The sequence below is a fragment of the Eubalaena glacialis genome, chromosome 9, assembly GCF_028564815.1.
Source record: "Eubalaena glacialis isolate mEubGla1 chromosome 9, mEubGla1.1.hap2.+ XY, whole genome shotgun sequence".
NCBI lineage: Eukaryota > Metazoa > Chordata > Mammalia > Artiodactyla > Balaenidae > Eubalaena > Eubalaena glacialis.
The window spans coordinates 99903456-99930069 of record NC_083724.1 but is presented as its reverse complement, the minus strand read 5'-3'; the positions used below and the strand labels follow the sequence as shown (position 1 = coordinate 99930069).

Here is a 26614-nt window from a genome sequence, read left to right as displayed (position 1 = left end):
TCCAGGAAGTGATTTGTGAATTTAAAAATTATTATCCACTTAATAAAACTGGCTTCTGTTTTCTGCAAGTCTCTTCAGTTTCTCAAAATTAAGTAAAAAAAAAGCAGGCTTGGGAATTCCCTGGCGGTCCAGTGGTTAGGATTCCAGTGCAGGGGGCACGGGTTCAGTCCCTAGTCAGGGAACTAAGACCCCGCAAGCCGTGCAGTGCAGCCAAAAAAAAAAGCAGGCTTGTAGAAAATAGATGGACATAAATTATAGACACGTGAGATGTAGTTATGGAAATAGAAAGCAAGTTTATATACTATGTTTATATTTACTATACTTATGCTATATTTGTATTTCCCCATATTTATTCTCTACTTTTTAAACTATCAAGAAAAGCCAAAAGGAACATTGATTTCTTTTTCCTGGTCCACTTTGCTTTAGAAATTTTGTTAGTGCCAAATAATTGGGACTGCTAATTGAAAATAAATAAGTTAAATTTGTTCATTGTGAATTACATTATAAAGCAGAATACTATAACATGACCAATATTAATTAGCATGCTGTTTCAATATGTGTGAAAATTGGTTACCATTATCATTTTTTTCTTATGATTTTATGAAGGCTGTTTATATATTAATCTGAATTTCTTTATTCTTCAAAGCTTTCCAGAAGTAGCATTAGCAAACTGCCTTTTCCTCACAGAACTTTGAGCAGCTGAGCTCGAGAGACAGCTGTTGGGGAAGGCACTGTTGTGTGATAGGCAGTGTTTGATGGTACTCTTTTGGATTAATGTTTATGTCATAGTTCCTTGAGCTTCGGAGTTTCTAATATAGTAGGAATGACATAAATGGGAAGAATGAAGACTAGGAATAGTGTTTACCACATGTCTATAACACCACGTAACACCATGTTCTATGTGCCCCGTGGCCTACTGAGCATGTATATGTTTGTGGACAGTAGGATACCTCCAGCCTCAGATATGAAAGGTTTAAGGAAAAAATTCATAGTCTTTTACTTTTGAGAGTCGTGGAGGGTGCTCACAGATGTGTCAGCATGAGGAAATGGGGGACTAGCTAGTTGGAACCCCACAGCCTGTACACAGTGCTGCTTGGTAGTTAACCAGCAGTTTTCCCATTGGAAGGATTGACCAGCTGTCATTGCACCCATTTTTCTGTTTCTGCCCTGATACGAAGGAACTAGAGTTTTGTTTTTATTTATTTGTGTGGTTTTGTTTTTTTTCTATAACTCCAGAGGAGAGCTCAGGGAATAAAACAATGGCTCCTCCCCCAGATACACACACTTGCACAGACACAGACCAAAGGGTCCAGTTGGCCATAGTATTGGAAGTTGTCTCCATCTTTTTCCTTACCTGTAACCATATTGTGTGTGTGCTACAACTCTCACTCCTAAGCCCTTATAGCAGGCACTGCTAGTTGCTCATGGTGCTCTGGCACTGAGCTTAGAGACATACTTCATCATATGGCACTATAGGCAGCCACTACCAGTCAGTTGGAACAGGCTTACAAAATGAAACGTTCATTATTCCTGGTCTGGGATGGATCCCAAATTCAGCATTGTAACAGATTTCTAAGGTAGCTGGTTGTTGTATGTGTAAATGTGAAAATAGTAGATGATTAACGTCTGATGGAAAACATTGGGTTTTTACTGACAGCTTAAGTTTTAATAGTGTTTTATGTCTGGAAATTGTATTTGAAGAGGTACTTCCAGTAAAGAAGCTGCATTATAAATTTAGCTTCCAGTAATACAGAAAACTTGTGCCCTGGAGTTGTTTTTGCCAGTGTAAAAATTCAGTTTAGTTTCAGGTAAGGAAGACAATCTAATATTCAGTTTTTTTGAAGTTGTCCACTTGAAATCATGAGTTTTCCTGTCAGTAGAAAAGACGAGATAAATATTTATTGATGGTGACACACAGAAAATTTATTCATGGACAGTAGCTGGATTAGCTAACCTCTAGGATTCTCTTATTCTTGTTTTAACAAGGCAGCATGAACATGTCTTTCCAAAATGGTGCCTTCACAGAGAGGGTTTTATACCTCAGTGCTCTTGTCTGCATGCACTTGGAGTGTTCTCATAACCCAGCCGCCCTGTACCATCTGGATAATCCCTGTATAACCAGTGGGTTTTGCAAAAATGATAAGAGCCCAGATTACTTGCTATTAGCTGGCTACTTTGCATCTGCTTATTCCTGTGAGCTGAATCAGAGACCGAGCCTTCCCTCCTGGGCAGCAGCGACTTGGGGAGATGCCTGGAGCCAGAGGGAGAGAAGGTACCGTGTGTGTACCAGCCGCCCCAACGGGCAAGCTTGTAACACAGAGGCTGCCATGTGTCAACCCGAAAATGGGATGTCCCTTGGAATTCATTCATCTATAAAACACTAACCTTTAATTAATCTAATGTAATGAGCCTATACAACATAAGTTGATCTCACACAGTTGAAAGCACATAACAGGTGCAAGATGCCTTTGTGTTTCCTCATCTGGATTGTGCTACAGAGTGAGTTGTTGGCCTCTTTTTTTAGTGCCTAGTTCCAGGGCTGGGCCAGGGTGAGGCAAGTGAGGGACCCAGGCCTCAGAATTTAAGGAGACCCTTGTTCTCACACTGGCACGTGGGAGTTGGCACCTGAGCCCTGGGTGCCTTTCCTGCCTCACCCAGTGCATAGTAGGTGCTCAATAAATATCTGTTAGGTGATTGGCCAAAGGTTCCACAGCTATTAAGTGGTGGTATACGCAAAAGATCTCCAAGTTTTCAGTTTAAAAACAGATAAATGTTAAAAAAATAAAGCAAATTGGAAGCATCTTTGCTTTTGGAACAAAGCTTTTTGTTACTGCACATTTATTTTCTCTGATAAAGACATGTATTTCCTGAATTAGATATGAGCAATTCTTGTCATGAATAGTGCAGATAAGGAAGCTACTATATCTGATACCTCCTTTACAGCTGCAGTCTCCCCTGCCCTGTCCTGTGCTCCTGGTGGGTGTGGACTGCATGTCCCTGCTAGTATTGGGGCAGTCCTTTCTCTAGGACACGGGAGTTCATGAGCATCAGCTGGCAGTCCTCAGGCACGAGTGTGCTCTCATCTGTAGCCTCTACAGGCTGAACAGGATCTGAGCACACAGCATCATGCCAGGTAAATTCAGGGATACTTAGGTCCCTCAGAGCCCCAACTAGTGTGGACAGCTGTCTAGGGCAGCTTCAGGGAACACTCAAGTGAACAGACACACTTGTGAAGGGACTGCTGGTACCTCTGACCTCCACTTATCTTCGATGTAGGACATGGAACATAAAGTATGTATAGGTCTAAGCATTCTGAACTTGAGAATGAAAATCCTCCACCAAAAATTTATTTCTAGAATGAAAACAATGTAATAAAATGATTGCTAAAAATTATTAAAGAGAGACAAGAGCAGAGCTGACAAAGGGGAAAGAAATAAATGGATGAAGATGAAGACAGCTTTAATAAGAATGCCTCTCTTGAGAAAACTCAAGGGAGACTCCTGGCACTATAATCTGAGTTTTTTAAGATGCAGTAAACTTATGCTCTATGTGCATGCGTGTGTGGTGTGTGTGTGTGTGTTTGTATTTTGGGGGAAAAAGTGAGAGACCTTAGATTAACTAGGTTATTAACCCAGATTAACAACCAAAGATAAAATCTAATTAGTTCCATTAAATAAATCTTTGCCATCAAAATGAAGATGTTACATAGAAAAAATAGATTTATGCATTTTTGCTTGGGGGGGCGTGAAAATGAACTTTGTGAACTGACCTAATAGAAACATAGCATACTGGTTGTCTTGTAACCTCTTTTCACCTGTTTTCTTGGGGCTGACAATGTGCCAGCCTCTCAGACTGTAGTTGGGACAAAGGTGGGTGGGGTGTACTGCACCTAGGAGGGCCCTGCGGTGGTGACGGCCACCCTCTGCATACGGGTGGGCAACGTGTGGAGCTGTGCGCGCCGGAGGTCAGCAGGAATGGGGGTGAGTGCTAGATTGTGAGTCCGAGGACAGGGTCTGCTGGACACTGGGGACCTTATGAGTTTGTGTCTGGCACCTAAAATATAGATAAATTCAAAGACACATGTATTTATATATACATGTATATCTCTGTTTTGACTTGATGGATTTTAAAACAAACATTTTAAGTTTAAATTTTTTTTTTAACATTTAAACACTAAGATATCCAAATGTAAATTAAAGGGATTTCCCAATGACAAAACAGTTACTTTTTTGTAAGAAAATTTTCAGAAACTGTCTTGACTTGCACCCCTGCTCAAGCAACCTGCTCCTGGGAGTTGGGGTCCATGCAGAATGGCTGCATGGCACTCCTCTGCAGCACACTGTCACCTGACTTGACTGGGGTTGATTGTGCAAAAGCTTGCTTTTCCTGTTGCTAACAACTGTGTATATCCAGGTATCTGACTCCTGAAGTTCTTCGTGACATTGGAAGAGATGATTGTCTTGCCTGATTCTGTTCAGACTTGGGGTGGAGCTAGAGATGAGCCAGTTAATCATTTAATTTTGTCAGGATTTGGGTTCTTCACAGTCTTGGTTTGCCTCAGGTGTTACTTTAGGGAAAATGAGCCCAGGAAGGGGGTATGGTTATTTGGATATAATTAATGTATCCAAGATCACATTAGAATCATAGCACCATCCTGGTTTCTGTATCAGCTGTCAGCCATGTGAGGGGAGGGTGGGGTATGCTAGCAGCTCTCTGGGCCAGGGGCTCCATGGGGCCCTGCTTCAGTTCTGATGTTTATTGACCAAAGTGAGCTGTTTGTTACAAAATTCACACCCAAATCTGATGAAATTGTTTACATCAATGCACTTCGGTGAGAAATTTTAACATATTTCTCTGCAGTATGCTTTATCTCCATTGTTTTCCTTCCCCCGTCACAGTTTCTCCCTTAAGTTATCTGGAAATTATGTGGGAAAATGTGCATGTTTGTGTGTTTTAAGAATTAATTGATGCTAATAGTGGTAAAACTACGGTGGATAAAAGGTCATTTTTTGTATGAAATCAACTTAGTACTTCTTGAATTTTTTTTGAAGTGAAATGGGGAATTTTACAGTTTGTCTTCAGTCTTGCTGAAGAGAAATACTGTGTACTGACTTCACTTGGGATTTCAGAACATGGACTGTCGCTTCCGCTTGCCACCTTACTGGGCTTTGGGGATCTCACTACATGGTAGTTTGTCCCTGCCAATCTTTAAAATAGACTTTAACAGTTATATTTGTTAAAGTAGGAGGTTCTTAAGTAAAGTGGCTACCAAATGCAAATTATTTCTCAGATCTAATTAGTATGACATGTAGAAAAAGGTTCAATTAGGTTCAGTAGTTCAATTTAGCTATCTAAATTGGATTTTCCATGGATTTCTTTGATAATCACATACTTTCTGTAAGTTGTACCCATTGTTATTACTAAAACTATTAATGGATTTATAATATTAAAACAAATTTTATCTAACATCCTTGATTTATATATATTAGTTATATGGGGAAATCTAGCTTGATTTGATGGAGAAGAAATTTATTGGTGGCCTGACTGAAAATCTGAATGAGTCACCGAAGTTCATAGAGTAAAGAACAAAATGAGGATTAGAGGTGAGGATTGATGACCGATGGCTTACTAATGAGAGAATCCATTGTTATACCAGAATGACATCTTCATACTGTAATTATTATAACTGTTTGCTTTTGTTAGGCTTAAAGTAGCTGAGATAGGGCATAAATGGTTCTCTGATTTTCCTTCCTGTAGTTTCACCAGTGATCATTAAAGAGTGGGCAGCTTACAAAGGGAAATCTCCGCAAACCCCAGAATTGGTGGAAGCTCTTGCCTTCAGGGAGTGGACCTGCCCCAATCTGAAGAGACTCTGGCTGGGGAAAGCAGTGGAGGACAAGAACCGCAGAATGAGGGCCTTCCTGGCCTGCATGAGGTCAGACACACCAGCCATGCTCAACCCAGCCAGCGTGCCCACTCATCTCACGGTGCTGTGCTGCGTCCTACGGTAGGTGCTGCTGGCCGCTGCCTCAGCCGCTGTGTGTTCTGTAGCAGGTGCTTGTACAAATGCCTCTCAAAGATGCTTTCTGTATGAAGTAGGTGGGGGTTATTCCAGATGAATCATGTTGTCGGTTGAAGTTTGTCCTCATCTCATATTTTCATATATTATAGAAATATAGGCCATGTAAATGCAATGTGGATTTGAATTGATGCTATATAGTATGTTTATAGAATAGGTATATTTGATGAACCTGTATTTTATGTAAATATCATAATGATTTTAAACATAGTTTATCCTTTAAATGTTAAAGCTTTTGAAGGCTATTGGGGAACTATATTATGTATTATTTGTAATTATTCTTTAGGGAAAATGTGTGTCTTCTTCCTCCTTCATTTATTTAACCATATGTAGATCAGTATGGACTCGTGGTTATCTCTCTTCCTAGGGTTATAACCTGATATAACCTTGTTATTTGGTTGTTCAGTTTGTTCCAGCTCAGACCTTGGGAGTTCGTTCAGTGGCTCCTATGTCCCTTGTCCCCCTAGGATGTCCTTGCTTTCTGGCACCACAAGATGCCCAGGCTGTCCTGTATCTGCCCTGCCCTGGAACCTGCCATCTCTAAGGGGCTGGCTCCTGCCTTGGAGAGAGGGGTTTAAAAACCTAGATGTGGGCACTCTGTGCTTCCAGACCCTCTCAGCCAATGGGCCACAAATGCCTATGTGGACACTGTTGGCGTTTTGGAGTTAATTTGAATTGGCATGCATACTTGAATCAGGTGAATTAGTTTTTTGAGGGTTTTTTTTTGGAACCAATTTCAAACTTAGGAAAAAGTTGCAAGTATAATACAAAGAGCTTTTTTTTTTAAATACTTGATTTAAAAAAAAAAATACTTGTGATTTTCTAACAAACAAGGACACTGTCCTATGTAACCACAACACAACCATCAGGATCAATCAACATTAATACTTTATTTCTATCTTAACTTCAGGGTTTGTTTCAGCGCCTCCCTTTGTAGTTGGAGGTGAAGTCCCATTGGTCTTCAGCAGATGCTGGTAGAGGGCAGAGCTGTTCCTCTGCTCCTCCTGTCTCATCCATGCTGTGCATCTGTGCTCTGACCGCTTGGCAAAGGGGTTGTCTGCCTGGCTTCTCCAGCAAGGCCATTCTGTCCCCCTTGTAACTAATACGATTTCATGGGAGGCACTTTGTGTAAACATGTCATTCCTCCTCAGACTTCAGTGTATTTATATCAACATGGGCTCCTGGCTTCATCAATGACTTGTGGTCCACTACTGCCATCATGTAATTTGGTGCTCCACTGTCACCTGTTGGGCCAGTTGTGGGCCTTGTCAGTCTGGCCTCCATGTGAGCACTTCTGTGCAGAGATTCTGACCTTACCGTGGATGCCCCCTTTTCCCAGCAGCCCTGGTTTCTAGTGATGGGGTCAGTATTGGACACCAGGCTCTTGACAGCAACTTTGCTGCTCCCAGACCTTCCCCAGTGTGCATACAGGCACACAAACAACTGCATGTTTGTAGACTTCCGCTTTTTGATATCTTCAACCTGCCCATCCTAGCTCTCCCTTCCCATGTGTATGGTCTCTGGCCCTGACAAACAGTGAGAGCCTGGGGCCCAGCTGCCATACAGGTCGTCACCTGCCCCAGCCCTGTGTGTCCCATCCCCCTGGGCTGGCCCCTTCTCCATGGTCCCCTGACCCCCACTGGGTCTCACCTGCTTCCTGAGGACGGGGGCAGAGCTTTAGTCAGGTGTTTATTTCCTGAAGTTTCTTACATTCATAACCGACTTTAAGGCCAATAACTTATTTAGAAGCCTTTACTTAATTAAATTGAGGTTGACTAACATTAGCATACTGTATCAGTTTCTTATCTTTATCTCCATTGAGGATTAGCTAGTGGGAAAGACTAGTTTTTTTGTTTTGGTTTTAGAATCCTCTTCTGGTTTCCTCTGATGGAGAGTTCATTTTATATTAGCCAAAACGTTAAGATTAAGACTTTGGGTGCTCTAAGATCAAATTAGCAGTAATGATTTTGGTTACTTTGTTTGTGTTCCTTCCAAGTTTAAAATGATGTGTGGCCTTTAATCTAGTGGGTGGACAGCTAACTGTCTACCATGTACCTGACCGGAAGGTCCCACTGGGCACTGAGTGAGGACGATGTGTGCTGTTCCTAAGGCTTGTTTGGCTGCCTCTTGGCCAGAAGCAACTGTACATTAGTGCAGGACAAGCCACTGCTGTGTTGATGTGAGCACAGTGCTCACATTATTTCATGCTCCTTGGGATGGCGGTGCCTTCACGTCTTGTTTCTCCATGCACTGGGCCTCTTGGGACACTGGGTTGCCTGGTGGGTGCAGACTGGACAGTGTGACCAGGCCCCACTCTTTTTTTTTTATGTACCTTTTGGTTTTGTTTTTTTTTTTAACTTTTTATTTTATGTTGGAGTATAGCCAATTAACAGTGTTGTGATAGTTTCAGGTGCACAGCAAAGCAACTCAACCATACCCATACATGTATCCATTCTCCCCCATACGCCCCTCCCATCCAGGCTGCCACAACATTGAGCAGAGTTCCCTGTGCTATACAGTAGGTCCTTGTTGGTTATCCTTTTTAAATGTAGCAGTGTGTACATGTCAATCGCAAACTCCCTAACAATCCCTTCCCTCCACCCTTCCCCCACTGGTAACCATAAGTTCATTCTCTAAGTCTGTGAGTCCACTTCTGTATTGTAAATACATTCATTTGTGTAATTTCTTTTTAGATTCCTCATATAAGCAATATCATACGATATTTCTCTTTCTCTGTCTGACTTACTTCAGTCCACATGACAGTCTCTTGGTCCATCCATGTTGCTGCAAATGGCATTATTTCATTCTTTTTTATGGCTGAGTAATATTCCATTGTATATATCTTCTTTATCCATTCCTCTGTTGATGGACATTTAGGTTGCTTCCATGTCTTGGTTACTGTAAACAGTGCTGCAATGAACATTGGGGTGCATGTATCCTTTCGGACCATGTTTTTCTCCAGATATATTACTGGGCCCCACTCTTTGTCTTTGTCCTTGTGGCCCTTCCTTGGCCATTACCCCAGAAACAGCTCTGCTTCTTTTAGGCACTGTTCAGATGGCCTTTGGAAAGTCTTTCCAGATTTCAGGATTGTCCTGGTCCCTGTTTTTATTTTTTTGTGTTGTTTATAAAAAACATACTCATTTTAGAACTTGAAAAGGTTAATAAATGCAACTAGTAATCTCTCATTTCACCAAACCTCCTCCTGTGCTTATCTCTGTGGTGTCGAGAAGCTACAGTGAGTGCAGTGCAGGTTCCCTCGTACTTGCTACTCTGGTGGAAGCCAGAATACATGCTTTGTTGTGCAGACTGTTGTGTGCATTGTGGGCTTGGAGCCATGGAGTTTCCCACTTGGAAAGACTCACAGTTTCAGATCCTGAGGAGGAGGGGCTTATTGAGGCGAGGTGGTTGGGGAGAGATGAGAGAGCATGGCTTATGGGACCAGTCTCGGGGATTTGGGGCCAGGACACCAGTAAATGGGTTGGTCCACTTCTGCTAAGAGAATTTGTTCTACCTTCATGAGTGTTTTGGGCCACAGGGACAAGCAGGTAAAGAAGGATTCCCTGCATGGCTTCTGTTTGATTGATGGGTATGACCTGCTGAGAACGTGGGGTGAAGAGTGGGAAGGGCATGGAGCAGGGGGTTGGGGGGGGCGGTGCAAATGAGTAAGAGGGTTGGTGTATGTCTCCAAGGGCCTGCCAAGGACAGGCTGTGGCCTGGGGCCAGTGGCCCAGTGGTCTTTCTCTGGCGAAATTGCAGCTGTGTGACAAAGGTCTGCTGAGGATGGGGGAGGGGGCAACAAAGGGCAGAGCCTGTGTCCCAGATATGGTAAGGCCCTGTGGAGGCCACACAGCATGACCCTTGGCCTTGATGGCTGGGGCAGGGCAAATGTCAGCAGTCACAAGGTTGGGCTGTCATCCCAAAGGCTCTCCCCTTCCTTTAATCCTTCTTTTTTTTTTTAACATAATTTCAAACTTGAAGAAATTATAAGATTAGTACAAAAAGTTGGTGGCTATTCTTCACCCAGATTCCCCACATATTAACCTTTTACTGCAGTGGCTTTCTCCTCTTCTCTCCATGTGTCTGTGTGTTTGTCCTTAATCCCTTGAATGGAAGTTGTGAGTATGATACCCCTTTACCCCTAAACTCTTTATGTTTCCCAAAAAAACAAGGACATTATCAAAATCAGAAAAATAATACTAATACATCTGATCTACAGATCTTACTCAGATTTCTCCTGTAATCCGAATAACATCCTTTGTTAGCAACAAAATCTTGCCTTGTGCTTGTGCTCAGGTGCCTTGTCTCCTCCAATCTCAGACAGCTTCTCGTGTTTCTTTGGGTTGATGCAGAGATGTTTCTGAAGAATAAACACTGGTTTGTTTGCAGACCAGGGAGGGATCTGCAGATCATACGTCTTTTAGACAGCACGTGAACTGATGCGTGTGGCTGCTCCAGGAAACTGTGTTTAAAAACAGGCAGCCAGCCCCTGGGTGCAGTTTGTCAACCTCTGGGTAGACTATTTCTCCGTCTAGATTTGCCTCTGTTCCTTCGCAATGAGATTCCGCTTCTGCCTTTGGGGCAGGCATACCCCAGCCGGGAGGTGGTGGTTTTCTCTATGCTTTCACTAATGATATCAGCACCCATACAACAGCAATCAGGAGAATGGGGGAAGAAATGGCAGTCACATCTCTAGAAATCCTTGTAGTGAAGATGAGGAGGGGCCAGCATCTGAGCAGAGGTTCAGTGTGAGGGTGAAGCAAGTGTCCAGAACAGAACAGAAAGCAGCCTTTCCTAGGGTACAGCTGAGACCAGACAGACGAGGTCCTTATCCAAGAGAGCTTCTGAGAAGACAGACTGAGTTACGTTCTGGAGGAACTTAATAAATAAAATAAGGGAGATAGAGGGCTTGAGCCCCCAAACAAGTGCAGGCTTTTCCAACACCCCAAGTAGCATACCAGGGTCCAGCTCCCCATCTGTGCCAATAGGAGGCAGACCATGTTGGTCCCCCAAGTGACGTGGAGACCTGCTTCTGTTCCAACTTCCATGCTTCTAAAGGGTAGTGAGAGGAGAGGTGACTAAGGGGGAACTGCAGATACCCTCAGACTTCCAGGGTAGGAAACTTAAGGCCCGACCCAGGAAGAAGACATGGAAAAGAATGTCTAGAGAAAACTGAGAAACACAAAGTGATTGAAAACACTGTCAGTGCACAGATAGGAAGAGCGTGAACACGTGAGATAACCAAGGGTCAGTTTTTGCTGCTCTCACCTTTGCCCCTGACTGCAGTGCCATCGGTGCCATACATGTTCTATGGTATTTAAGCTGTCTATCTATGTACATGCATATCTTTATGAACACACTTCATACTCTTTCTACATCCAGAAAGTCTTTCTGAGGACTTACATTGAAAAAGAGATAAAGGGTGACTTTGTTAAAATGTAAATAGAAAGCCAAATGGAGGAAATGGTAGGTATTCTAACCCAAAAGACTTTTCATTGTTGCAGCTGAACTGACTGCTGAGAGTCTTTGCTGCCAGAAAAACCAGGAAAGATCTTAAGAAAACCAGCCTGTCCCCAAAACAATCTTTTTCTGATTCATAATTTTTAAAGAAACATCTAGCATAGGGCTAGGAGATGAGGAGGGGAGTTAGTGTTTCATAGATCTGCAGGATGAAAAGAGTTGTAATGATGGATGATGGGAGGGTATCTGTGCAACACCATGAATGTACCTCATGCCCTTGCACTATCCACTTAAAAATGGTTAAAGTGGTAAATTTTATGTTATGTGTATTTTACCACAATTTTTTAAAAATAAGAAATAAAAGGGTTGTATAACATGGATACTTAGGCAAAGAACATTGTATATTGAGCAAAATCTTTCCACAATAATTTTTTTCAGAGAAAAGTAGGGAGACTTTCTTCAGATTTGCTGTTTCTTGCATCAAGCCCTGGTAAAAACTCAGTAAGACTTTTATTTAAGATTTTTGGCACTCAAACAATTGCAAAGGGTGTTATTTTTGTCGTTGTAAATGTTGACAGTTTAATGAAGTAAAACTTTTATATCACTCGAATCTAAATACCATACATCCACTGTTTGTTTACCTTGAAACTGCATGCCCTTTCTGCTTCTACTACATAATTTTACCATGAAGTATATAAGCTCTGTGCCTCCACTTCCCCATCTCTACAATGGGATAGTAATGGTTCCTGCCTCAGAGTTGCTGTGACCATTTGAGGAATCAGTGTGTGTAAATGCTCAGACTAGTGCCTGGCACCAGCAAGCACTTTCATTTTTCTATTGGGATTTTTATTGAAAATACTTCTCTTAATCAGCTGGATGAAACTTCCTCCTTCACCTTTTAAGTTTATGTTCCTGTGGATGGATGTTAATTATTACAGAAATGAGAGCGGGCTCTGTACCAACTCTGATGCTGATTTTTGTTGACTTAAATTTTAAGCACTGAGAAAACTTTCTCAGCAGACAGTACTGGAAAGAGCTTTGTTAGGCATGTCACAGTTCTCCAGACTCCTTTTAAGCTATTTGCCAGAGATCACATAGGGATCTATGTATCTCCAGAAGTTATTTTTGGTGATCATCTGGCAACTTGGCTAGGTCATCCTTCAAGTTTGCTGAATGCAGAGACTTAGGAACCACTGGACATGCAATGAGACTTATGACGAAGTTCTTAGTGGTTAGCCCTTTACTCTCTCACACCCAAATACTATTTGGGATTGTGCCTTTGCTTAATGTCCTGGAGGTTGTCACTGGGGCCGTGCCGTGCGGCAAGGTGAGTAAAGGGGAAATGATTGGCAGAGAAAAGAGACTGTGGACACCTGGCAGTTCTCAGGCAGATAGTACAAATGGAAGTTGAAGTTGTAGAAATTGATTTCCCTTTAGCTGCTCACACCAGGGTGGCCCCAGTAAGTCTGTGTGTCCCCAGGGATTGCAGGTACCAGTTCTGAAGGCTGAAGCTTTAGTTCTTGTCCCTGCTGTCCCTTCCTATTCCACTGCAGAGCATTCACCTGCCACTGCCAGAGCCCCTTCTGTGCAGACGGTTCGCACAACACTTACTCTTCATCAGGAGATAAATCTTGCTTATTTGGACCTAGGGCCTGCCTCCCAGGTATCCTGTCTTGAATTAAAATAGATAAATCATACAAATTTGCGCTTAACATATATTTTCAGGGTTTCAGGGTAAAATTTGTGCTTAACTTTTACCTCACAAAAGTAAAGTTGTATCAAAAAATCACTTACCAGCTGGTTTGCAGTGTGTTTAAATTTAGTGTTATTTTTAATTACTCTGAACATTCTGATCAGCCCAGACGATGGATTAGGTTTTCACTTGTAATTGGCATCATCCAGTGAAAATAGAAAAGCTGGGTAAGAAATCCATATAGGCCTCCTTAGCTTGTGTCATCCTGAGTCTCCTTAGAACCTGAACACCAGGTTATGCATGTGACTGGTGACTGCTCCATCCTGACACCAGGCCTCCTCTGTCTACCCGCTGTAGGTATATGGTGCAATGGCCTGGAGCACGGATACTGCGTCGCCAGGAGCTGGATGCCTTCCTGGCACAGGCGTTGTCCCCCAAACTCTATGAGCCTGATCAGCTGCAGGAGCTCAAGGTAATTGACAAGCCTCATTCCTTGTTTTGGGAAGTCTTGTTTTGGAGTTCTGTGAGACACAGCTAACCTCACCGAGGAGTCACTCAGTGCACTAAACTAGTAATAAAAATGACGTGAACTTAGAGCCTTCAGGGCAAAAGGAATTTCCTTCCTGGTTATGGAAACAGTCAAGTCTACTTTTGTTCGATAAAGATTTTCCCTTGTTTACCAATGGGTGTTTATTCTTGTTTTCCACATCAGGAAATAAACTTGCCTTTTATTTCAGGTGGGGATCCCAAACCCTGGGAGGGCTTGGTCCTAAGAATTTACTAACATCTGGCCAGGATTCTTTTTCTTGTTTCGTTCTGTTGTTCCTAAATACAACATTCGTTTTCTCTAAAAAATAGTCTTTGCCCTCCTAGTATTGTAAATCCCTTTTAAAAAAACCACTTGAAGAACAATGTTATGTCATCATCCCTGTGCCCTTTTAGTCAGCATTTAACATCGTATTCCTTTTAATTTTCCCTTCTAGTATTCCTTTTTTTCTTTAATTGTTTTGACAGTATTAATTTTCTCCATGTTGTCACCTGATTTTTTGGTGTGCTTATCTTTTCAGTGCACTTTTATTAGTCACTGTGTCCACATGGCTGTACTCGCTCTCTAATTTCTACACTAAATTTTAGAAAATTCAAGACTTTTCAGAGTTAGCTAAATTAGTGGATCTGCCTTTTCTTTTTAATGTACAGGGTTTTGTTTTTTTTCTTTGCCATTGGTTTGGGTTTTTTTTGTTGTTGTTTGTGTTTTTTGTTTGTTTTTTACAAAATTTGATTTGTAATCAAGTAATCTCTTTTGACAAAATCGCCTTCACTTTTAGATCTTTTTGCCATTCTTTATGAAGGCGTTCTTTCCCTGCAGAAGAGTTTTAGGCTCATTTGATGGGTTTTCAGTATTCTATTGTTGGGGCTCAATAAATCTCTGGTTTCCCCTAAATTACTGAGTTAAATTCAGTAATCCGGTGTTGACCCTGAACTGTGTGGAGCCCATGTCATTTGTGGTCGCCTTAGGCTTCTGATGACTTTGAAACAAGCTAAACTAAAGACAACCAAACAGGAGAATCTACCTCAAATTGTATTCTTTGTAGTTTAAGCTTTTCTGTTTGTTAGGCAGAAATTATTTTTTTTAAATGGTTTTGAATTTAAGTTTTCATTCTAGAATATTTGGCCGGGTGTCCCCCCAAGAGGCTGGTACTAAGTGCAGGCTCTCCCTCCCTGTGTCCTAGCGTGTGGTGCCATCACCACCATCTTCATCAGCAGACTGTGCTCAGGGGTGTTGTAAATACTTTTACTAGAGTGTGGTGCCATCCCTCTACCTCTACTTCCTGTTTCTCTTATTTAGATTATTACATCAGTATTGACATCCCAGTTCTGAAAATCAGACCGCCAGGTATCAGGTATGCCCACCAAGCCTTATTCACCATCAACTTGCTTTTACTCAAAGTTCATCTTCTCCCATATCCTTTTCATTTTTGGATCAACACATAGGATATAACTTTTGAAAGACAGTCGCACTCTAAGCTTTCATTTTGGTTCTTTTGAGGTCTTAGTGCTTTCATAATTTTCTCCTGATTCTTCATCTAAAGCCAGGCGTTTCTAGAGCTGTGTTTAGAAAGACCCATTTTATGTGCAGTTACTTCAGGCCCACCACTATCCCTTTGGGTCTTGCTGGTCTGGAGGTCTGTGTTCCTTTCACCAAGGACAGCCTGCATCGTTAGTGCTTCATTCATGAGCACCATAAATTCTGAAAGAGCTGGAAGGGAAAATAACAGCATTCATTGGGGGGAAAGATAGTTGGGGGTTTTTTAAGATCAGAGATCCTCTCAGCTATCAGATTGAGAACTGATAGGAATAATCATTATTTAAATGAACAAAAATCCCTATGCAGAGACTGAGGGTCCCAAAATTCAGTGATAGAAAAGTAAATTTCAGAATTGCTTTCTCACTTAACCATTAAAGTTGTTTTGATATTTCAAAAGCAATGACGATGCTTTTCTATAAAATACCATTTTCCTGTTGAGGATATAGTCAACTCTTGATTTTTGTTGTTGTTTTAGGGGCCATTATCCAGTTTGTGGATTGCCCAGATCCTGTTTTTCTTCTCCCATTTTTGTCCATTATATGCTTTGAGAATAAATAGGAGAAGAGAAAGAAAAGACCTAATTTTGAACAGTTTGGCCTCTTGATGGCTATTCTGTTAGGAGGTTTGGTGGGAAAAGATGTTGAAACCGTTGGTTTAAATGAATTTGCAAGAGTTTCGTCTTGTCCAGTCTCTGTCCTCCCGCCACGACCCTGAACAGTTGAGTGTTCTGCGTGGCTCCTTGAGGATCCATGACAATGATTGACAGCCCTCACTTTTTCCCTGGTTTATTTTTGTGGCGCTTCTCCTAGGTTACCAGCACAAACATAATGACTAAGGTAAAATCAGCACTGACGCTGTGTTTGGAGGAGGGCGGGTGAAGGATGAGGAGAAGGACCTTTGCACAGTTTTAATATTTATCCAGTTTCTTTCTCCCTTGCTTTTGACATCCCTATAATTGCCTTAAATTCTTTTAACAGTTTCACATGCCAAGTGCAGAATTAAAAGATGGAAAATGAAGAGCTTTAAAGACAGTAGTAGGGACGTGCAGCATGTCTGTGATACCTGTAAGAATTGTTGTGCGTATAGGTAAATATGACAAATCAAAGTAAGAGTCTGTTGCCCAGTAATAGAAGTTGGACCAAGTAACCTCACTGGAATTTGGTTCTTGAACTAATTGGCCAGAGATACATTCTATATTTGTATTTCCTGTAAGATCATAAAATTTTGTCACTATTTTTCTAGTTGAGGAACTTTGAATAATGGTGAATATTTTATCTTATGTGGTATAAGAGAATGAGGTTGGAATGTGAATATTGCAACCATTTCTATGATCAAGGGTTCAGATTCTGGTGCCACCAGATCAGTTTTGTGACCTTGAGCTCTCTGTGACTCAGTTTCTCCATCTATGAAATGGAGTACTAACAGCAGTATCATACATGAGATTGTTGAGATGTTAATGAAATAGTATATGGAAAAATACTTAGAGTGGTGTCTGATACATATTTGTTAAGTGCCCCGTAAATATTAGATAGTATTATGTGTGTAATTAACATTTAGGGAATGAAATATAAAACACCACGTAAAGTAATTAAAAGTTTTTTTGAATGAAGTGAAATCCACACAGCAATTGAGATTTTATTCACATTATTTAGGCAGTTTTTATTTTAAGAATTTTTCTCTATTGAATTAATGGTAGTTGTTATTTCTAAAACAAATTGACTTGAAAATCATTTTTTAAACCCGTAAAAACACAGTTCTTCAACTAATGATGAGGCCATTTAAAATAAATATATATGTGTGTGGATAATGTAGATTTATCCATTCCTCCCATCCGCTCACTGGGAGGTTACTTGTTCTAACTAGGGTGCTTCTGTGTTCCACGCACTGGCTCCCATTTCTTAGCCTCAGCACTCAGATGGCCATCTGCCCAAAATGGTTTTGAGCTATATTAGTTAAATAAGGGCTAAGGGTGGGTATGACCAACACCACCAGTGACTAAGAAATGACAGCAGTATCGGATTTCACCAGAAGGACCCTGCTGGCACTTTGTTATAAAGCAAACGTCTTTAGAGCAGCATCGGCACCATCGTTCCCTTCCCCTCAGCCTTGACCTGGTCCTCCCTCCTCTGGCCTGGAAGGCTGTGGGCTGACAGTGAGAGAGCGGCTAGAGGCCTGGTTGCCATCGTCCCTGCAGAGGGGCCAGGGGATGGGTTTCTGCACAGGCAGCCTCCAAGCTTGGGCTGGCATCGCTGCTGTGCCACTTTCCCACAGCGTCAGTGTTTAGGGAGGAGAAACTCCCTCTTTCTGCCTCAGGACTCAGAAGAAGGGAGTTTCCACTTCCTTTCTGCAGTGCAGAGAAAGGCAAGGCCAGTGGGGATCTAAGTAAGTTAGGTGACTTTTTTTTTTTTCCATTTTGACCCTCTTTCTCTCCCCTTTTCTGCTCATAAATGTAAAAAGGCATCTAATTCTATCATCCTGACCCCACCTGCCCTCAACTGAACATGTTTATTAGTTCCATTTTCTGACACTACATTAGAGAAGCAGGAGCCAGCAGAGGTGGGCTGGGAGGGGTGGACAGACTTCTCCAGGTTCAGGAAGTTCTTTACTGCATTGACTTCAAATTAAAAAAAAAAAGGGGGGGGGAGGGGGTTGGAAAACACAGTGTTAGCTGATAATGGGGAATGTTGACACTGACAGCACAAAACATCAGATAATCATAAATTCATTAGTATTTGGCACTGGAGTCATCTTTTTTATCTTTAATGAAAAGCCAGTTTACCTGCCACAATTAGGCATTGCTTAGTTTGGTACCCATAAAGACTGCATTCTCAAGATACCATCACCTTAGAAAATAAGCGTGGAAGGTGGGAAGACAGAAACCAGGACAGTTAAAACTCAGTCCTGGATAATCCACAAACAAGGTCCTTCACAGATAATCAAGAGTTGACTGTATTTGTCAGTGTTTCTTATCCTACACATTAGATGCTAGAAGAAAGGGCTGTGTGTACAAAGGAAGGCTCACAACACTAATGACTGAGTGAGAAGAACCCACAGATACAAGTCTTTAGATTCTGATAGTCTGCATGGTTCAAATACAATGTTTTTGCTGTTGTGTTCTTTCATTTATAAGCTATCCATTTCTCCTAAAACATTTTGACAGTCTCATTAATAAGTTGCTATCTAAAACATTAACATATAAAATAATGTAAACATAAAGTACAAACTTTAGAATGAAATTATACCAAGTAATTTTTTAAGATAACTGCTCGAAAAATGCAGAATCTTAATAGAATATTCCTTTTTACAACATTTCTATTAATATATTACCAGTGTTTAGAATCTTCAGTGTAAAATTTTATTTCGTAAATGAATTGTGGGCTTCTTAACTGCTAAGGAGACTATTAATAATTTGTTACTTTGTCATGTGTCCACCTTAAATACAGTATTACTTTATACTTGTGTAACTCTTTACAAATTCCAAATTGAAATATTTCAGTATGTTTATAAAACAGTCTCTTAAATTTAAATTTGTTAAATAACATAAGTCTTTCTGTTCAGACAAGTCAGTGTTAAGTCACTGTAAGGTAGTGATAGGGCTGCTTATGGGGCATTTGGTTGAGGGGTGTGCTCATTACGTGTGGAGAGTTGTAGTCAGACATTGCAAGAATTGGATACTGTAGTACTCTTACTCCATAGAAATCACTCTTTTCCATTTAAAGATTGAGAACCTCGACCCCCGCGGCATTCAGCTGTCAGCTCTCTTTATGAGTGGCGTGGACATGGCCCTGTTTGCGAACGACGCGTGTGGCCAGCCAGTGCCCTGGGAACACTGCTGTCCTTGGATGTATTTTGATGGGAAGCTCTTCCAGTCCAAACTCCTCAAAGCAAGCCGGGAAAAGACCCCACTCATCGACCTCTGTGATGGTCAGGTCAGTTGCAAGAAAGCAGGCTGGTTGGGGCAGGGAGGAGCGGGTGGCCACCTCCAACCAGAATGAAATAACGCTCGCTGGCTAATCTGTCGTCTTTCCTACCGAATTTGTAATGAGCCTGTGTGACAGGAATTTGATTTAGATTGGGCCCAGCCCAGTGTGTAACTAAATGCCAGTTCAGTGCCCAGCTCAGGATATACACTTGGTTCTCATTATTCACGGTAATTATATTCTATATATTCGCCTTGAACACTGAATTAGCAAATACTGAACCTTTGCTCTTAGGGGAAATATACGGTTAGGTTCCTGCAAGCCTCCCGTCACATCATCTTTGTCAAACAGTCGATACATAACCTTGTTTTACGTGTGTTTCTGTTTAAATACTTCTTAATGCATATACACTACTAATTCACTCACATTGAACTTATGGCCAACAGCACTATAAGTCAGCCTCACCAAAGCTCATTTAACTAACACGTGCATTTTCTCTGTAAGGCACATCACAGCCTAGCACTTGGGAACACTAGTCAGTACTCAGCACTGCTCTTGGGGCCGTTTCAAACAGCAAAATCATTCACAAAAACACGAAAAATGTGGCACTAAGGAGACAGTGAACAGGACACATGTTTACAGTATAACAGCTGAAACACGAAGGCAATGCTGTCTTCTTCAAGCTCAGGTGGCAACTCAAACTTTATCCCACTTAGCAAATGTCTTCAAATGACTATGAAAATGCCAGGAGTATTGATTTTGAGGTTACAAGTAAATTTTAGCAAGTGGGTAAATGTGCAGATGTGGAACTCATGAATAATGAGGATTGACTGTACTTTTTAAAAATCCTGATTTAAAAATAAAGTGAAGTAGGTTATGAGGTTATCTTGTCCCTTTGTATAAAATAAGCTCACATGTGCTGCAAGCTTTTTAACCTTAGACTACAAAATATGCATTCTCCCACGTGCTGCTTTAGTCAAGCTCAGTCTAAAGACAGATTTACAGAGTAAGCAGATTTTCAATTTCTCTGATTAAAGATTGGTTGCTGGTGTACATATTTATGTATTTATTAACAAAAGACACTCAAGTTGAATGTTTCTGATGTTTATTCACAGTGGAATTTGACATAACACAAGTTGTATTGTCCACATTTGTGCAGGTTACTGAACAGTCATCTCACAGACAGCCCCACAGACAGATCAGTTGGGCTGTTGTCCTGTCCAGTCTCAAAGAGCTCCAGGCTTCCCTTAAAAAGCATCTATCACTCTGTGCCTCAGTTCCTTCTCTGTAAAATACAGTAAATACCTGACCTAAAATTAAATGGATAGGAAAGTAAATTTTAAAGATGTGAACTAAGCATCATCTACCTCCTGGTCCACAAGTGGAAGGAAGGCTGTGAGCATGATCTGTCTGGACTTAGTCATTGATTTTGAGAACCAAATTCATTTTCAGTTAATAAACTTTATAGTAAATGGTTCTCACCTGAAGATATGCTGAGAAAGTAGAAATTTAAATTCTTGTTTTATAAGATTAAGATTACGAGATGAAGAGGTATCTGTTAATTTTTTTTTTTTTTTTTTTTGCATTTTTGCTTTTGGGGTCATGTTTGCATTCTGTAAACAAGTGTCACTGAGCAGATCGTGACTGTGTTATTTATGGGTAAATAAGTAGGCATGGCACAGTGGTCAGCATGTCTCATTTCTTTCCTGTTCTTTCCAATTCAATTGAAACCTTGTGAATGAAGTTTTCACATGCCAGTCCTTGACTTCCAGGCCGAGCAAGCTGCCAAGGTAGAAAAGATGCGGCAGAGCATCCTGGAAGGGCTGAACTTCTCCCGGCAGAGCCACCCGCTCCCCTTCCCACCGCCAGCGGCGCTGCCTTTCTACCCCACCTCCGTGTACCCACGGCACTTCGGGCCCGTCCCACCAGCACAGGGCCGAGGGCGGGGCTTTGCAGGTGAGTGTGTCCACCGCTGTATGTAGGGACTTGCTAGAGTGGGGAGACAGACGCACGTACAGCGTGCAGGCCTTCTTAGTGGGCAATATCTTGCTGTGTTGAGACCTTGTAAATAATTGACAGGCTTAGTTATGAAGTTTGCAGCAACATCTCTTCACATTAGAAAGGAGCAAACTTGATCCCGGAAGAGATTATGTATGGGAAAGGGAGCGGGAACTACAAAAGCTATTGCAGAGATAAGATTTTAAAATTGGTCAGTGTAGCTGAAAACTCTGCCCACGTTTGTGATTTAAGATTTTCTCATGTGTGGGGTCAGCGGAGCTCTCCTCCACTAAGGCCACCTCCCAAGCCTGTGGCAGAGCCCACAACAATAGTGTTTGGTCTCCAGAGGCTCCTCCAAGAGCAGGCAAGGTGACATTTCAGTGTTGTTGTTGACAAGAGGGGTCAGGAGTCTCCTCCCTGGCAGCTGATGGTGTAAGAACAACAGCTGAAGGACATGGGGGTTGCTCTGCCTGAAAGCCCACTGGTGGCTCTCCCTGAACCCAGTTCCTCATGGCTTCTCCCATCTCTCTCCACCCGGGTCCCACAGGAGTCTGTGGCTTTGGAGGCCCCTATGGGGAAACTGTAGCGACAGGCGCTTACCGTGCCTTCCGCGTGGCGACGGCAGCAGGACACTGCGGAGCCTTCTCAGGCAGTGACAGCAGCAGGACTAGCAAGTCACAGGGCGGTAATTATGCCACACCTCCTCCTAGAGCTTCTGTTCGCCAGCAGCTTCCCGCTTCTTCTGGCTCTTCTTCCTCCTCGTCTGTCCTGACTCCAGCACCATATCCTTCCTGATAGGTCCCCACTCTGGCATTCACTGCTGCTCTTCTCCCAGCCTCTGCCTGCCCCCAGGTCTCTGCAGCAGCTTTGCTGTGGCCCATCTCTGCCTTCCAGAGGGGCCAGTGTGTGTCCACACACAGCCCTTCTTCTGTGCACCTGGCCTCCTAACCATTGTCTCCTGTGATAGAACAGGCTGCCCAGTAATACCCAGTGACGTTTTTTTCCTGTCGTATTCCCTAACAGCCCCCTCTGGGTAAAGAGGATGATGCTTGTATAGAAGATTCTAAGGGCATTGTACAATTCTTGGCATAAAAAACTTTATCACAGTATGTTTCATAGAAACATTTTTAAAGAAATATCTAATATCAGATATATAAATAGTCTATTTTAAATTCCCATTGCTTCTCTTCTTATTTGTATTAGGCTTGTGAGGGAGAGAAAAAGTCTTAACATTTAGTCTTGAAATACTATCTTGTGATTTTGCTGTACTTTGAAGCCCACGACTTGTGACTTTGTCATAAATCCACATTTTGGGACTGCGGATCTAAACATGGCTATCAAGTCTACATTACAGGATCACTCAAATACAATTTTGAAGAACTTTTAGGATAGGCAAGCCTTTCTTGACCGGGAATATTTTTCCAGCTCAGTTACTTGCGTACTTACAGAAGCTACCTAGAGACATCTTTTGTAGCAGTAAGACTCTTACAGATGAATGCTGCCCTCTCTCTGTAGCTGTAGGAGCCACTTCTCCTCTCCTACTGCATGCCCCTCTCCTGCCTCCCCTTAGTTCTCCCGGCTGTTCAGGGTGCTTTTCCTCCTGTTACTGCGCATTATGCAGTGCACAGTAACGTGTGTTCTCTGCTTCACAATCGGCTTCAGCTTCTTGCAACCCTTACCTGGAAACTTATGCTGGCCTGCAGTTGTGATAAAATACTGTGGTGGCAGGGAGGGCAGGAGGGGGGAGTTCTGACTATGAACATTGTTTGGTCAGAAGTGGTTTTTTAGTCTGAAATGACAAGAGGAACCTGCTTCTTAACTTCCACCAAATTGTGTCTGGAATTCGGATCTGTGCTGTCCAGTATAGTAGCCACTGGCCACATGTGGCTCTCGAGCACTTGAACTGTGGCTCATCCAAACTGAGCTGTGTCCTAAGCACACATCTAATTTTACAGACTTAATACAGAAAAAAGAATGCAAAATGTCTCATTAGTAGTTGTTTTTTATATTGATTACATGTTGAAATTAATGTTAATTTGGGTATATTGGGTTAAATAAAATATACCTTTTTTTTTTTTGGCTGCACCATGTGGCATGCGGCATCTCAGTTCCCCGACCAGGGATCGAACCCATGCCCCCTGCATTGGGAGCGCAGAGTCTTAACCACTGGACTGCCAGGGAACTCCCTAAAATATACACTACTAATATTTATTTCATGTGTTTCTTTGTACTTTCTTAATGTGGCCACTAGAAAATGTACGGCTTGTTGTAGATTTTGTTGAACAGCGCTACTTGGCTGTTAATCATCATGGCTAATACCAAGATGATGGAGAATTTATTATAATCCATTCCATGTGCCAGAAAAGAAGATGCTTGAGGTTCTGTTTTGTTTTGTTTTTATCAGAAATTTTGGTACCAACTAATTGTTTGAGGATTTTCTTAGGTAAGTCAGAAAACCTTAGAATATGCAGGCTACCAGTAATTAATAGAAGTTAGTGAATACAATGAATATTTGTAACCCTGCCTAAGGAAATTATCGTTTAATAATGCAATAAGAAGTAACAGGCTAGCTTTACTGATTAATTTCTGTAATGTTTAGTTAAGGTAGTAAACTTGTAAGTAATTACCCAAAGAGAAAGACATTCTGAGTTTGCAGATTTCCATCTTGGTAATATAGAAGGTGTGCCATATGCACCCAATACTTTATTGGATCTATTTCTACCTAACAGCCGTGCTCATTTTGCAGTTGTAACCTATTTCAGTTGTCATGGGTTCTTTAAATAGCCAACACAGTTGTCTTACTTTCAGGTGTATTTTTAACAACAGCTTAAAAATAAAACCATTAAAATCAAACTTGTGCACATAGATAGTTCACATAATAAACAAGTCTTCACAAAGCAAGAGAAAGGGGCTTCATATGAAATGGAAACCACATTTGAAAAGAAATTGCTTGCTTATTTCTCTTTGCTAGTCCTGTGATTGTAAAGATTTTTTTTCATCTACTTTTGTGCAGGAATCCAACCTATACCTTCTCAGGGAGGGAAGCTAGAAATAGCTGGCACCGTGGTTGGCCACTGGGCTGGGAGCAGACGGGGCCGTGGAGGCCGTGGGCCTTTCCCCCTACAGGTAGTTTCTGTTGGAGGACCAGCAAGAGGGTAAGTTCTGAACAATGAAAATGTATTTGCATAAACTTAAAAAAACAGCCTCTTACTTGTTACTTTAATCATGAGTTTACTAGGAACATTTTTACATCATTAAATACATTCTTCTTTAACATCATTCTTAGTGGTTGTATAGGAATCCATTATATATAGCATTATGTAATTATTTAAACCCTTATTAAATAATTCTCCAAAAATTACGCAACCATTTTTTAATGTTTTTAAAAAATCATTTTTGAAGTGCATTATTTTTAAAATTGAATACACTGGATATGTACCAAAAAAATAAGATTGATTACTTGGACTAAATCTTTGGCGTGACCATGATTTAATAAAGTTTGTGCTTCCTATAGCATAGACTAGACACCTTTAAATCCATTTGATATTATTTTAAATGTTTAAATGTTATCTGTAACAGATTCAAGTCTGCTTGTTTTCATCTTCTTTTGTGTGTTTAGGCGTCCAAGAGGAGTTATTTCCACTCCAGTGATCAGAACATTTGGAAGAGGTGGAAGGTACTATGGCAGAGGCTATAAAAACCAGGGTGCGATTCAGGTAATAACACAACATAGTGCTAGTACCAGTTCACTCCTGGGTGCCTCATCGTCCCAGGCCAGTGTTTCAGTGCCTGTGTCCAGACAGGAGGGGTGTCGGAATGTTTCTGTAGCTATTGAGCTTCTAACACAGTAGCGGCACATGGTGCTTACCAAATGTACATTCCCTCAGACCCAGATCATTTTAGCATCACTTGTGGTAAAGAGAGCATGATCTCGTGTTCACATGCTGTACATAGGAATTTAGCTGAGAATAATCCAGGAGCTATTAATGCTGTTTATATTATAAAACATTATGTAGGTAAATCACATTTAGGATTTAAAAGAAAATTGTGACTTTAAATCCTGGAACAGTGCATCTTTTTCTCCTCCTGGACCATCGTGACTAGCTGTTCCCTGAAAGGATCAGCTTATGAGAAAATAAAGTCACGTCTGTCTTCATGAAAGAGCTAGAACTTTCTTCAGCTTTGGATATTCCATTTTAGGACCTGGATTCTGATGAACTTCCCCTTGAGAACAATCTTTTTAAAACACCAATCAGCCCTAACAATGTATTATGTTGTCTCACTTACTGAATTATGGCGTTTAGTCAAAGTACACAGTTTTTTCCCATAGTGTCCTTGTAAACATTAAGAGGAGTACACTCTTGTGACTCATTTATTAATAACCCATATTTGGAAACTTACTTGGCCAAGAGAAAATAAAACTTCTGCCTTTGCCAGGTGATCTTAGCGTCTTGGTAGCTTCTGTTTTGATGAAATACATCAAGCAAGTCAAGTGCAGAGGCAGTCTCTTTCCTGAAAGCAGGCCCAGGCAGCCCCTCTTTGCAGCACAGCATCCAGCAAGGGGGAGGTACTAAGCTCATTCTGGCTCTCCTGTAGCCCCACCCTGACCTTCCTCAGCCTTCACCAAAATGCCCTTTTGAGCTAGAGGCACTCTCGGTCTCTCGACAGGTTTACAAGAGGGAGGAGAACTTCATTCTTACTGGTTCTCCAGAGCTCATCCTATAAAAATGCCTCTGGTTGTACGTTATGGTCATTCATGGTGGATACAGGGGCCTTTCCTAAGCTGGTAGTGGGGAATATGTGTCCCTATGTTGCTTAAGCACTTTTATTTTTATTTTAATATAAAACCTAGATACCAAAAACCACACACACACACAAATGTAGCTTAATGAGTTATAAGTCAAATAGCCATGTAGCCATCACCTGTGTGATGAATAGCATTTTCCCAGCCATACCAAGAGCCCCTCACGGGCCCAATCCCAACACTAACCTCCTGCCTCCCTCTGCACAAAATAACTACAACCCTGGAGTTTTACACTCAGTTATTTCTCCCTTGTCTCTTTCTGGTTTTATCGCTCACATGTGCGTTCCTAGACACTGATGTTGAATTGTGTTCATTTTCTTATAGTTTGCTATGTCTTCTAAGTCTCTGAATCAGCAGGCTTCCCTCCCTCCCTTTCTTTTCCTTCATTTATCTATTGAAGGACAACCCAGGTTATTTCACCTACAGACTTCTGGCTTTTGCCGAGTGCACACTCATACTCATGGTGCTGTTCCCCATGTGGCTCTGACCTTTCTTGCCCGCTGGTAGCTGGATCTGGATGCTGCATCAGACTTCAGTTTGTCCCTGTGGCAAGACTGTAGTGTGTGCTTTCATG

General features: G+C 41.6%; 1 protein-coding gene across 1 annotated transcript in view; it reads left to right on the top strand.

Moving 5' to 3' along the window:
• The window catches only part of FAM120A (family with sequence similarity 120 member A), a 103542-nt gene that overhangs the window by 70592 nt on the left and 6336 nt on the right, over positions 1–26614 (top strand). The window contains exons 11-17 of the mRNA XM_061200626.1: positions 5758–6007; positions 13590–13704; positions 19038–19247; positions 21011–21194; positions 21784–21921; positions 24250–24391; positions 24856–24952. Coding sequence (XP_061056609.1) covers positions 5758–6007; positions 13590–13704; positions 19038–19247; positions 21011–21194; positions 21784–21921; positions 24250–24391; positions 24856–24952 — 1136 coding nt within the window. The remainder of the gene's footprint in view (positions 1–5757; positions 6008–13589; positions 13705–19037; positions 19248–21010; positions 21195–21783; positions 21922–24249; positions 24392–24855; positions 24953–26614) is intronic.